General features: G+C 54.6%; 1 protein-coding gene across 2 annotated transcripts; it reads left to right on the top strand.

The window, feature by feature from the left end:
• The first annotated feature begins 184 nt into the window (after positions 1–184).
• NXT1 (nuclear transport factor 2 like export factor 1) lies at positions 185–2104 on the top strand. 2 transcript variants are annotated; one of them, XM_070588537.1, is made up of 2 exons: positions 185–525; positions 1468–2104. In XM_070588537.1, the coding sequence occupies exon 2, from the start codon at positions 1491–1493 to the stop codon at positions 1911–1913; it is 423 nt and encodes a 140-aa protein (XP_070444638.1). In that variant the 5' UTR covers positions 185–525; positions 1468–1490; the 3' UTR covers positions 1914–2104. The 2 variants fall into 2 exon arrangements, with proteins under 2 accessions (XP_070444638.1, XP_070444639.1); XM_070588538.1 differs by lacking the exon at positions 185–525 and adding an exon at positions 850–963.
• The last annotated feature ends 11551 nt before the right edge of the window (positions 2105–13655 follow it).

Below are 13655 nucleotides of genomic sequence, written 5' to 3'. Positions count from 1 at the left end.
TCCCACCTAACCAATTGGGCGGATCCTGTGATCCGGTTGGACCAATGAAAACTTGAGCATAGTATGCCGTGGCCTTCTGGGAAGGCGCGTCACCCGGAAACCACTTCCTCCCTTCAGCCACACCTGGGCGGAGTTAACCTCCCAGGCCGCCGTCCCACTGGCTGTCACAGCTGCCCGTCACGGAGAGACTAGGAGGTGGGCGGGGCCAAGCCCTCGCGTCCGCGCGGAGCACGCCGGGCCGCGCGCGGGAATCTGCTGGGGGTCCCGGCGCCGGGGGAGCCTCCTGGGAGGCGGAGGCGGCGGGCAGGGCGGATCTTCCCGGCCCCTCCCAAGGCGGGCGGCGGGGGAGAGCACGGGGCCTCGGCCGGCCCGCCCGCGACCTTCGGAGGCGGCCCTTCGGGGGCCGCGGCCCGCGCCGCGGCGCCTGACTGCGGGCGCCGCCCGCGCTGACGACGTCCTGACCCTGCAGCGGGACGCCGGCCCGCCGGCCGAGGTCCCCGCGGAACCCGGGTGGCCGCCGCGCAGGTAGGGGCCCTCCCCCTGGGATCTGGCGACCAGCGCCGCCGGGATGCCGAGACCGCCCGGGCCTGCGCCCTCCCCTCGCCTGGCGAGCCGCGCTCCTTCGGTGCGGCGGCCTGGGAGCCGGGGGCGGGCGGTGGGCGGTCGGGCGTCCCCGGCCGCGCCTCCTCGTCGCCGCATGGTTCGCCTGGACGGCACGGCCGGGGGCGGGCGGCTACGGGCGGCGGAGCTCCGGGCCCGCGGGAGGGCGTGTCCGCACCGGCGGCCGGGCTGCCCTCCGCCCACAGCCGAGCCTGGAGCGGCGCGGGCCGCGGGCGTCAGCGCGGGGAGGGAGGGCGCGGCGCAGGCCGGCCTGGGGCGACCGGGCGGCTGCGGGCGTCCACGGCCCTCGGCCCCGCCGGCGCGGCCCCCGCGGGTGGCGTGGGGCGGTTGTTGGAGCTGCTGGTAAACAAAAGGCTTTGTCCGCATGCAGGGATGAGCGTGTGCGTTTCCAGCCGCGTTGTAGTAGCGCTTTCCCGTGGGTCCTTGAGTGAACGCTCGAGGGACAGAAAGCACGGGACAGCGGCGGTTGCGGCGCCCCCGGCAAAGCGAGCGCTGCGGCGCCTGCGCCTTTCGGGGCTTGCTAGAGCTGCGGCTCCCCTGCCCGCCCCCCGGGGCCCGGCCTGTGCCCGCGCGGACGGTGCTTCCTCGCCCTCGGGGCCGGGCCGGGGCCGCGGGGCGCGCACTGCGGCGGGAGGGAGGTTCGGCAGCCCCCGGACCAGGCGCGGGCGCGCTCGCCGGCTGGTTTGGGGCGCCGCGCTGAGGTCCCCGCCCTCCGGCCAGCAGGCCGAGGCGCGGTGAGATGGGCGCTGGCCCGGGCCTGCGGTCCTCTCCTGCCCGTAGAGAAAGGGTTGCCCTTCGCGGGCGCAGCAGACAGCACTCACGCTCTCTCCGCCCTCCTGCCCGCAGCCCGCCGCCTTCCGTGGGCCGAGATGGCGGCCGTGGACTTCAAGACCTACGTGGACCAGGCGTGCAGGGCGGCCGAGGAGTTCGTCAACGTCTACTACACCACCATGGACAAGCGGCGGCGCCTGCTGTCCCGCCTCTACATGGGCACGGCCACGCTCGTGTGGAACGGGAACGCCGTGTCGGGCCAGGAGTCCCTGAGCGAGTTCTTCGAAATGTTGCCCTCCAGTGAGTTCCAGATCAACGTGGTGGACTGCCAGCCCGTGCACGACGAGGCCACCCCGAGCCAGACCACGGTCCTCGTCGTCATCTGTGGGACCGTGAAGTTCGAGGGCAACAAGCAGCGGGACTTCAACCAGAACTTCATCCTGACGGCGCAGGCCTCGCCCAGCAGCACGGTGTGGAGGATCGCGAGCGACTGCTTCCGCTTCCAGGACTGGGCCAGCTAGCGCGGCTGGGACAGGGGGCGCACGGGCCTCTGCGGTGGCAGGCTGCGCGCCGGGCCCGATGGCCCCCTCCGAGCGTGTGCTTGCTTGTCATAGCTGCCTTTTCAGAGTAGTAAAATTTTCTATTTTTGTACTTGCCCAGTAGACACCCTGGTTCTGGCAATTCTGACGAATAAACAATAATACCAGTGTTATTTTTTCCCCTTGCCTGATATGTTTGACTAGGTTTTGAGAAGGGAGGAGGAAAAGGAGCGTTAAAGGCAGAGGGGTGGTCGGAAGCGCCTGCCGAGGTGAGGCCCGGGCCGGCGCCCCTCCGCCGCCACGGTGTGCACGCAGGTGTGCCGCAGCCAGGCTTCGTGGCCTCTTCACACTGGAATCTCTTGGGACACTGAAAATGACCTCTGCGCAGGCCACGCGTCCTTGACCAATTACGCCGGAATCTGAGGGTAGGGTGCGGCGCTGGCATTTTTGAAAAGCACCGAAGCTGTCTGAATGTGGTGTTCGCTCTAGAGTACACGGCAATCCCTAGCAGAGGGGCTGGGGCCTGCCTCAGGACCTTGGCTGAGGTGAGGTGAGGATGCGTGAAATGGTAGCTCATAACTGCCTGTAAATGATGCGGCTGTATTTAATGACTCGTGGAAAAAGAAAGTGAAGAACTGAGGTTGGGGGTTGGGGAGCCATCAGAATTAGAAACTAGTTTTATTGACCCTAGACACCAACTCTAATTGCGTTTCTCCAGTGGAAAAGAAGAAGAGAAAACTAGAAGGTTCCATCATCCTTTGATGAATAGATGAGATCTCATGGCCACATGGCTTCCCCAGTTAAATCTTCTTTGACAAGAGTGTGCTGGGTTTGTGTCAGGGTTGTTAGGATTGGAATGGCAACGTTTGGGAAGGAAGAGAATACTGATGTGTTCGGTGGCACAGATGGCAGTTTCCTCCTAATTCTCCCCTCTCCAGTTACTGAAGCCCAGTGCTTAGCGGGACAGAGCACCCACCCACAAGACGTCCCCCTGGGTCTGACATACGACTGAGGCCTGGCCAGTGAAGTGGAAGCAGAAGGGTGGGGCCTGTGGGAATTTGTTTCAACAGACCCTTCCTCTTCCTGCTGCCTGCAAAGTGGCTGTGATGGCTGGACCGTGGCTCTGGCTCAGTGTTGAACAGCGAGGACAGACTGGCTATACCCTAGAGCTGGGATTGTATTGAGCTTGAAGGAGCCTGGGTCTCTGCTGACCACATGGAACCACCAAAATGTCCCCGGTTTCCCTAACCCCGGACTTCATCTTTATTTAAATGAGAGAAATAAATCCTTTCTTTAAGCATTGGTTTGAGGCATGTGTCGCCTGCTGCAGCAAAACCTAATCTCAAGCAAAGAAAAAGATTTGCAGCAGGGGCAGACAGTGGGTGTGTTGGGGACAGCCTCGCCATGGCACCCTGGGAAACGGCCCTCAAGGGGTTCAGAATCTAATCGGGAGGCAAGACACTGAAACGGTAAATTAAATTCCATTTCAAAGCCACATATAGAGTGGTCCAGCCAGTCTTGCAGATGTGTGCACAGCAAGCCTAGACGAGCACTTCCACTGAGGTGGTAATAAAATATGTGAGACACAAAAGAGGGTCAAGCCTGGCTGCAGAGTTGGGAGAGGGCGAGCACTGTCCCATGGGGAGGAGAGTAGGGTGGGGCAGGAGGATTGGTGCAGAGACGATTTGCTGGGCTTCAAATCTCAAAGTCCCCGCCCACCGGAAGGGTCGAGGTGCCCCCAGGCTGGGCTCCCCGCTCAGGCCCAAGTCTCAGCCCAGGAAATGAGTGATTGGGCTCCTGGGAGAGTCCAAGAAGAAGGTAGGCGTGGTCCTCAGGGTTCCTCAGAGTTGCTAGGGGAGCAAGAGCCCTCCAGAATAGGAGGTCTTTTCTCCAAGGCAGGAAGACCTCAGCAATGCTGAAGGACCTCAGAAAACCCACTCAGCTGTCCCAGGAGAGAAAAAAATCACAAGTTCAGGGCCCGGCGTAGTGGCGTGGTTAAGTTGACATGCTCTGCTTCAGCGGCCAGGGGTTCACTGGTTCAGATCCTGAGTGCGGACCTGCACACCGCTCATCAACCCATGCTGTGGCAGTGGCTTACATAGAAGAAGTAGAAGGACTTACAACTAGGATATACAACTATGTACTGGAGCTTTGGGGAGAAAATAAAAGAAGATTGGCAACAGATGTTAGCTCGGGGCCAATCTTCCTCACCAAAAAAAAAAATGTCATAAATTCAGAGAAAGCAAACTCCTCCTACCAGAACACTCACCTCCAAAGGCTTGCAGTTGAGAAACTCAGGGGATGTGGAGGTGGGTGCCGGGGGCCAGAGGGTGTCTCTGCCTCCTCCAAGATGGCGGCTGGCCTGGCTGAGGGGGAGAGAAAGCATAGAGCCTTCTAACACTTAAGGCTTTGGGGGGATTTAAGTGAATGCAGGACTGTTTCATGTCAGAGCGAGCACAAGGTGTCCTCAAGGTGATAGAGTGCCCCCACTGAAGGGACCGTGGAGCTCGTGCTGCCCTGACCGCATCTCACTGTCAGACATCATTTGCTCTGTGGGTCTCAACTGTGTGGACCAACCACCCCGGTTTGCCCAGGATTGAGGGGGTTCCTGGATGTAAGCTTTCACTGCAAAGATCAAGAACGTCCCAGAGAAACTTGGATTAGGTGTTACCCTGCTCTCAGCCCAATTTATGCTGCAGACCAGCAAACTCGACCCGTGCTGTGGCCTCTGGACATAGGGAAGGAGGGACTGGGGCGGGGCTGCGGCCATTAGTGCTGAGAACAGGAGGGCATCACGGGCCTCAGAGGGGGGACATGTCTCACCAGCCACCAGGGATCCTGAGCACAAGTGTGGCTCCTGTGACCGAGAAACTGGGTTTTCATTTTATCTTAATTAATTTCACTCTGAACAGCCACAATAGCCATTGGTCCCTGTTACCCTGGATGGCACAGCACAGGGAAAGCCCTGGTCCAGTGGAAAACCGGAGATGAGGAAGTGTTGTCGCTGCCGGGGCCTGAATGCCCAGAAGGGACAGCGAGCTCCTTAGCAGGATTATGTCTCAAAATCAGACGGGTTTCTGCGGTATTTATCCGGCACAGGACATGAAATGCAGACACCCGGCTTCTGTCTCCTAAGGAGAGAATTTCTCCTGCCATCAGGGCTCCATGGAGGCGAGGCCTGAAAGACCTTGTTCCTTGACTTCCCAAGAACATTAGGAGCCTTACTGCTTCCTGCCTGAAATGAGGCGTAAGTCGGGCTTGAAACCGCTCTGGGGAATACCGCCCGGATGTAGATGAAGCTGGACTTGAGATCCGGACTGAAGGGTCCCCTGGCGCGCCGCCCCATTACACCAAGGCCCTTCCCTGCCTGCGCTTGGCCCTCAGCCTGCTCGGGGCTTCCCGATCCATCTCTGCTCCACCGGCTGTTTGGAGAGGAGGGTGACAGGGGACCAGTCAGCTTATTTTCACTGACTAGCGTGGGTCTAAAAGGCGATCCACTTCCCAGAACATTCTGTCTTCCACCAGAATCAAGTGGGAGCAGAACGGATAAAGCTTTCATCTGAATCTGCTGCGTTAGCCTGATGGTGAGCACCTTTACTTTCTTTCTAAGGAGTGGGTGCACGTGTGTGAGTGTGTGTGAACTCCTGTGTGCGTGGGCCCAGCCAAGGCGACTTAGCCTTCCATCCTGCCACAGAAGGTGGCCCTTCCCCAAACACTCCTCAACCACCCCCAATCCCAAACGCACAGACCTGGCAACATTCCTGTTGCGTTTTTATTTTTCAGAATTTCAGAACAGGGCCAGTTATACGATAACGAAAAAACAGAGGTCGTTACAAGGGAACCATAACAAACAGCAAATTTCTCAGCAGATGGGCTGCTGGTATTCAGTGTGTGAACTTCAGCCCAGCATAGGGCTGCAGCAGCCACCTGCCACATGGGAAACGTGGCCTCCCCATTAGAGACCACACGGAAGGCATTCCCACTCTTAACGCCCTTCCCAACCCCAGAGCAGGAGCACGCGAGAAACTTCCTATTCATGTGGTTGGACCAAGTGAGCAGTTTCAAAATGAAGGTCTGGTGGAAGTTCCATTGTGGGTCGCAGCCTTCAAACTTCACTGTCCCACAGATCACAATGGGGACCTTCATCTGGCTGTCCGTTTCGAGGTGCTTCACAGGCTGGCAGTGGACTGCACTGCCATGGGAGGAGCTGGAAGCCAGCGAGCTGAAAACCTCACCCAGGGCCTCCTGCCCAGAGACTGGGCTCCGTCGCACATCAGTGTGGCATCCTCCACGTCCGGCAGGACAGTCGGTCCTTCTTCTCATCCATGCTGGGGTAGTAATCATCGACAAGCTCCGTGTCAGCCTTGTTCACCTGCTTGTGGCATTTCTTGAAACTGTACAATGAAGAGATCACAACCCCAGGTGCTGGACAAGGGGGCCTGGGAAAATCCTCCATCTCAGGACAGCAGGGGCTGCAAGCCTGGGCAGGGGCCTGGGAATGGCAGTCTTCAAAGACCGACCCCTATTTCTAGAGGCACTCTAGAAGCCTTCTAGAAAGCACTTCTCTGGACCCTCACCTGGGCACTGGCTAGGCATGCAGATCCTTAGACCCTACTACTGACCAAACAAGCTGTCCCTGGTGATTCTGATGCGCGCTAAGGCTGGAGGACAGATTTAGGGAAAGGTCGCTCCTTTTCTCTTGCTGGGAGACTCTGAACAGTTGGAGGAGTACCAAGGTTAAAAGGCGGGCGTTGCAGAGACATGAACAGGGCTCAAATTTCAGCCACTGCTGCATGTCTCCACGCCTCAGTTTCCTCAGCTGTACAGCAGGGCTCGTCATTATACCTGCATAAATGCGTGCAGTGTTCTTCGGACAGAGCCTGCGACATGGCTTATTATCCACAAAAGTGAGCAGGCCCGGTGTGTACCTTCCCAGCTTGGAACAGACCACATTCAGAAGCTTCTTGATCTCCTGGTGTTCCCTGAATATCTGAATCGGAGTTAAAATGGTCCACAGGGCTCCCCTTAGCTTTGCTCACTGTCCACTTCACACCCTACCCCCAATTTCTCTTCTGCCAGAATGCTCCAAGTCACTCTCCTCCTCCCCGAGGCCCCAGCTCCTGTGCCTCCCACCCCTGCTCTGTCAGGGCTTCCCCACTCCTTCCTCAGACCTCCCCACCACTTCCCTCTGCTCTGCCTGCCCACCCCTCTGCTCAGCCACTGTGGCCTTCATCAGACCCAAACCAAAGCCACAGAAAGAAACCAGCAGACCTTGCTGTGCCGGCCTCCTGGCTGCTGTGTGACCTGAGCTGACCTGCTCTGGGACCTGGCAGAGGCTGTGAGCCGGGAGGGCAGGACAGAGAGACGGTGGGCTGCCTTCTCTCCTCTCCTCTTCTCCACACCATGAGGCTTGTGGACTTGGGCCAGAATAAAAAAGAACCCACAGGAGGGGTTATTGAGGATCACTCCTCAGCTCAATTAATTTTTTAAACTTTAGTTTTAGAATAATTTAAACTTTACACAAACTTACAAAAATGAGAAAAACTAGTAACCTCTTCACCTAGATTTGCCTTACAGTTAATTTTCTAAACCAGATTTATAAGTTCATGTTCCCTTTCATCTGTTTCTACAGGCTGCAGATATAGCGGTACTGACAATGTTTGTTTCGAGGTGCCCTTGCTGGGATGAAGGCGATGGGTGCGATGGGTGGAGGAGGGGAGAAGACACTTACAATGCAGACTTGCATGCAGGACTGAGTGCAAAACTGCCCCATCGTCCTGTAATCTCAGTCATGGTGGACGTGGGGCAGAACTGGGGCCTGGATGTGGGTCCCTTCCCTGTCCCACCTGCCCTGCTCTCGCTTAGAGCCCCTCCCTGGCTCCCGCTGGCTTCCTGCAACCCTCCCAGGTTGGGCAAGGTCTCTGCCCCAGGGAAGGCAAGAGGCTCTGGTGGGTCCGGCCCAAAGGCTGGACCTCTGGGGCAGCGTGCTGGGCAAGATGGGAGAGGGCAAAGGGCCTCCTGCAGGCAGGAATCCCCACGGGCAGAGAAGAGCCCTGGCCTGATGCCCGCCCTGCGGCTGCTCGGTACATGTAAATACAGAGGGAAGAGGATTCTGCAAGCTTCTGTAGGGTTCTGTGTGAGTTAGCCATGGCTTTATAATGCTGGATAACAAACATTCCCAAAACCTCAGCAGCAGAAGCTTTTATTGAGTTCAGGTGCCATAAGGCTGAGGCTTGGCTGATCTCATTTGAGTTTGCAGGTTCTCAACTGGGCTGAGCTGGTTCACCTTAGCTGGCAAGTCTCTGCTGCATGTGCCCTCATCTTCCTCCTGGGATCAGAGGGCTTTCCCAGGGTCATCTGATGGCGATGGCAGAGTGCAAGCAGGTACAGGCTTGACCTCTTGAGGCCAAGGCTTGGAACTGGCACACTGTCACTCCTGCATATTCTATTGGCCCAATCAAGTCACATGGCTGAGTTCAGGGTCAACAGATATGGAAATAGACCCTGCCTCTTAGGGGAGAAGCTGAAAACACATGGAAAAGTCGGTGGGCACATGTGGATTGAGGAATCGAGGCCATCGACTGTCGATACAATCTAGCCAACCCCTAACGCATGAGGGGTGAGACTCCTTTAGGAGTCTGGCCCTGCAGCTGAGACTTCACAGGGCAACGGGACTGGAGAATCCTAAATTTCCCACAAATCACTTGAAGATGAGTTTATCCTCTCAGATTAGGAAGAAGAGTCTGGTGGGAGCTGACTTTTAGGCTACATAGCTGTGGGGTCTTTGGGGAAGATCAGATATAAAATGTTCCTTTGTTTGACTTTAAACATCAGCCCTGCCTCCCCCACAACCTTGCCTAATTCGGGCAGTCTCTCCCTTGTAAAGAGCCAACTGGAAACTGCAGAAGGTTGCTTTGTCCTCTAGACACAGGGCTGGGCCTGGGTGAGACAAGGAGCCAACTAGGGTGCAAAATTCCAGGAGATGCTGCTCTCAGGGCCGTGCTGGTGCACGGTCAGCGTCTGAAGCAGCCCGGGAGCCAGCGCCTCCTTTCCCCATGTGCCTCAGGCGCCCTCTCGCCTCACCTGAGTGTCTGCCCCATTCAGACGACCAACAGAAACAATCTGGTGGCCAGTCAGCTTTCCTCTTGCCATTTCCATGTGATGGGCGGGGGCAGGGTGGGAGTGGAGGGAAGCTTATGAAGAAAGAGGTGTTCACAGCATCCTGAAGGATGCCAGTGAATCCGGGAAAACGTTTGCTACACAGGACAAAGATAATTTCTTTACCATTTACAGAGCTTCTAAAAATCTAAGGCTTAGCAAAATGGAAAACTTGGAAAAGGACTCACGCATGCAGATCACAGAAATACAGATAGCCTACTGATAGCAGACAAGGTGCTCACCTCAACCGCATTTTAAAAATGCACGTTTTAAAGGAGGACCATAGTGGATGTTGTGGCAATTTCCCTGGAATCCCCTTTGTAACAGGTTTTCAGGGGATCGAACTCCTGCTCATCTCTGGGTAAACCTCCTGATGGGTCTCAGGCAGTCAGAGTAATCCTGATACCAGCCCTGATATTGGTTTCCCCTACATTAAACCCAGCACAAATGGGGTTAAAACCACAGCATTCATCCTGTTTCCCTGCTTACTCCTCAGCTTCCCAGCACCAGAATCCATCATCCACCACGGAGGCAGACAACCAGCAGGCAGACAACCAGCGATATGCACCTGGAGATTCCCTTATCTCAACATCCTCTTCCCACAAGCAGCCTCACAGGGCCAAACACAGGCTGGTGGGAAAACGCCAACCAGCAAGGCCACAGGCTCCCCCTCCCTACAAGAGCTGCGTTGCTCGCAACCTCTAAGACCCCTTGCCTCACATGTGTTGGAGAGATGAGGTGACTTTGAGGGCTCACTCACCTCCCGGCTGAGGTCACTCAAAATAAAAACACTTCCCTTGCCATAAGCCCGGCATTCCAGTTTTATTTGACCCCTCTTGTGTGGCAGGTAAAGAACCTATATTTGTGGCTGGGAACAATCCTATTGCCCCTTAAAGAGTGGCAGGTTCAGAGACCTGGGCCCAGCAAACAGAACTGAAGAGCAGAGGGGAAAAGGAAATTGTATTCTTGGTAGCTTTGATGCCTTATGGGACTAATCTGACCCCAAAGCCCATGTACTCGACCTCCAGGTCTTATGGGAGTCAATGAAGCCCTTGTAACATCTAAGACAGTTTGATGGGCCTTTCTGCAACTTGCAATCAGTTGTCCAACCAATATGAATCACCACTTTTCATATATCATAGTGATAATGGAGCAAAACATTTTGCTGTACCCAGTGTTGGCCAGGGTCCAGGAAAATGAGTATTCCTTCCCAGTTGTTGGGGGTGTTGATTGCTGCAAGGTCTTCTGAGGGCAAGTGCCATTTAAAACTCCCTCCTTTTATTCCATTTCTATGGATGTGTATTTTGCCAATGTTACATTTCTATGCATATGTATTTTGCAAATGCAATTGCCCAAATACCCACATCTATATACAAGACAATTGGTCCTAGCAGTCTTTGTGATATTAGTGAAAGCACCCTAAATGCCCAACAATAAGAGATTTAAAAGTTATATTTCCAGGGAATGGATTATTCTGCAGCCTTGAAAACAAGAAGTGATGCGGGGTCGGTGAGCAGAGTCGTTGAAAGAAAGATTTCTTAGACTCTTAAGATCTGGCAGTAGTGCTCTTTTATTTAGAGAATAGAACAGCATGGAGACAGAACCCATTGGCAGTCAGAGCTGCTGCCCCAAGTTGAGGGTTAGAGCTAAATTTAAGGCAGAGGTATGTGAGTTATCTCTTTACAAGACAAAGAATATGTAAAAAAGTTAAAATGGTATCAGTGCCCACAGGGTCTGGCCATTTGGCGGTCCCACAACTTTTAGATAAGAATCAAACTGGATTGAGTAAATGGCAGAAGTCACCACTTGAATATTATCCTCAGCTAAAGACAAAGGAGGATTGGGGGAGGGGGGTCAGTTACATGAGGTTGCCAGACAGTAAACAACTTAAGTCCTTGCCTCTGGCATTGATTAAGAGTTTCTACAGATAAGGCCATCCCCCTTCTTCCTGGCACAGAGAGGGAGGCATCTTTACAGATAGAGGTTTCCCTTAGAAATGTAAATATTTCCCAACAAAGGGACAAGTAAGCAAATTCCACTCCTCGGAGCCTGCTTCTCATCTGTAGTTTTAAAATTAACCAGCCTAAAAATCCTCATCATAAACCGTTTTAAAATTAAGCAGCCTAAAAATCCTCATCACTATTGTGGGGAAAAGGCATTTGCTGCTGTATATCCTCTTAGACTCTTCATTTTTTATACTGTGGATGTCTTTCTTTTTAAATTGAAATCTCAGTTAACAATCAGCAATGTGTTTTCGCAGCATTCAAGTTGTGGGCATTCGCAGAGCAGCCTCACTTCTCCCCACAGAACGGCCCAACCTGAGCCTGACCTGAGCAATGAAGTCTCCAGGTAGATGTTCCATTGAAACATATTGGGGTCTCACAAAAATACATCTATTTTAAAATTTTAAAAATCACCAACTACCCTTGTGAGAAATAATTTAAAGTTCTGGTAATTTGCCCAGATTTAAGGCAGGTGAAGTCATGTGCTAAAACTCAAACTCTTGCTGGACCCCCAACCTACCCTAAATATGCTTAATGTGATCTACTGGAGTATAACGTAATTTGTAGCATTTTAGCGCCTTGGAATTCACACATTAGGAAAATCACCCACTAGGCGGCGACATCGGTCCTCACTAGAGCCAACCTGCGCCCGGGCTGCAGGCCGCCCGCGACCCCCACGCCGCGCCCGCAACGGCCCTCTGAAGCCACAGGTCTCCGCCCAGCGGGCCGACGGAGGGTGGGCTGCCCGGCCAGGAGGGAGCATTGGAGGACAGCGGGCAGCTCTGCAGGGAAGACGGGCGCACCACGACCCTACAGCCGGCTGGCCACCAGCCGAGCATTGGGACGCCCTAAGCGTTTTGTACCTGCGCCCGCTGAACGCTTAGCCGCACTTCCGGGTCTCACAGCTGCAGGCTGACGTCATTATCCTGCGATCGCCCAGGACCAATTGACAGCCTCCCTGACAGCCAATGGGCAGCGAGTGCTGCGGTCCTGCCCCTCCGCGGCGCCCTCGCGAGCGTGGCCCGGCCTGCCGGGTGGGCGGCAGCGACGCGGGCTGGCGGGGCGGCGATGGGTGGGCGGCAGCGTCGCGGGATGGCGGGACGGCGGTGGGCGGGGCCGCGGGGCCGCGCTGGGCGGCGGTGGGCGGGGCGGCGGTGGGCGGGGCGGCGGGGCCGTGCTGGGCGGGGCCGCGCTGGGCGGGGCTGGGGGCTGGCGGCAGCCGCGGGGCTGCGCACGCTGCTTCTGCGCTCATCTTAGTGGGCTTTAGACTTTGGTTCCGTTCTTTCCGGTCCACTTTTATAGATTTGTTTTTAAATTATATCGTCTCCTATGTAAAATACTGTAGCCTTCTTTACTCATTATAATATCTTGAGCCTTTCCCCAAGGCATTAAACATTTTTTCCAGCTTTATTGAAGTATAATTGACAAAATTGTGTATCTTTAAAGTGTACAACGTGATAATTTGATATATATACGCACGTTGTGAAATGATTGCCGCAAGTTCCATTCAACGTTTTTTAAAACGTTATTTTAATGACTCAATAATAAACCGCCGCATGGGGATATAAAATATTCAGTTGTCTCCTTGTGAGAGTAGATTCTTTCCAAGTTTCCAATAATGTAGCGCGTTGCAGTGAACTCCCTTACGTGAAAATTGCTTGCTCCCTTTTACTCCTTCAAGAGGGCTAAGTTACGTAGTTATGTGCATAGTATGTGTGTATATATATATATTTATTTTTCAACTGCCCCTGAGCTTGCATTTCTTATGCAAACTGCTGCTGCATCAAACAGTAAGTTTAACTCCCGGTCAGTCTGTGGGCTTCCTTGGTTTATCATTGTTTTTATAATATTCCATTGTCTCTGCCACGTGTACTTTTTTTTCTGCTTTATCTCCCCAAACCCCCCCTGTACACAGTTGTATATTTTAGTTGCAGGTCCTTCTAGTTGTGGGATGCGGGACGTTGCCTCAATGTGGCCTGACGAGCAGTGCCGTGTCCGCACCCAGGATCCGGACCCTGGGCCGCCGCATTGGTGCATGCGAACTTAACTTTTTTTTTTAAAGATTTTACTTTTCCTTTTTCTCCCAAAGCCCCCAGGTACATAGTTGTATATTTTTAGTTGTGAGTCCTTCTAGTTGTGCTATGTGGGACGCTGCCTCAGTATGCCTTGATGAGCGGTGCCAGGTCTGAGTCCAGGATTTGAACCAGCGAAACCCTGGGCCACGGAAGCTGAGCGCGCGAACTTAACCACTCGGCCACGGGGCCAGCCCCCCATGCCACGTGTACTCTTATGTGAATTATCTGTGTTCTTTGCTAGCTTTGTATTGTATTGCCCCACTTCAGGTTATTCCGTTTTCCTCCCTCCCTGACCAAATGGAAAAGAAGCTGCTGCTTGTGAGACAGAAAGCTGCTGCCTGAAGCCTGGGAATGTCCTGCACCCTCTTACCAGCTGTGCTGTTCTCAGGCTGTGACGCAGCACCTTGTTCGCCTTGGGACCCTTATAAATAAGGGAGCATTTCTGGTCCACAAAGCATCTTAGCTGCTTCAAGCAGTTGCTTTAAGGA

This window comes from Equus przewalskii, chromosome 21, assembly GCF_037783145.1.
Source record: "Equus przewalskii isolate Varuska chromosome 21, EquPr2, whole genome shotgun sequence".
In the NCBI taxonomy this organism is placed as follows: domain Eukaryota; kingdom Metazoa; phylum Chordata; class Mammalia; order Perissodactyla; family Equidae; genus Equus; species Equus przewalskii.
The sequence above is the reverse complement of the archived record's forward strand: the minus strand, read 5'-3'. Positions and strand labels throughout refer to the sequence as shown.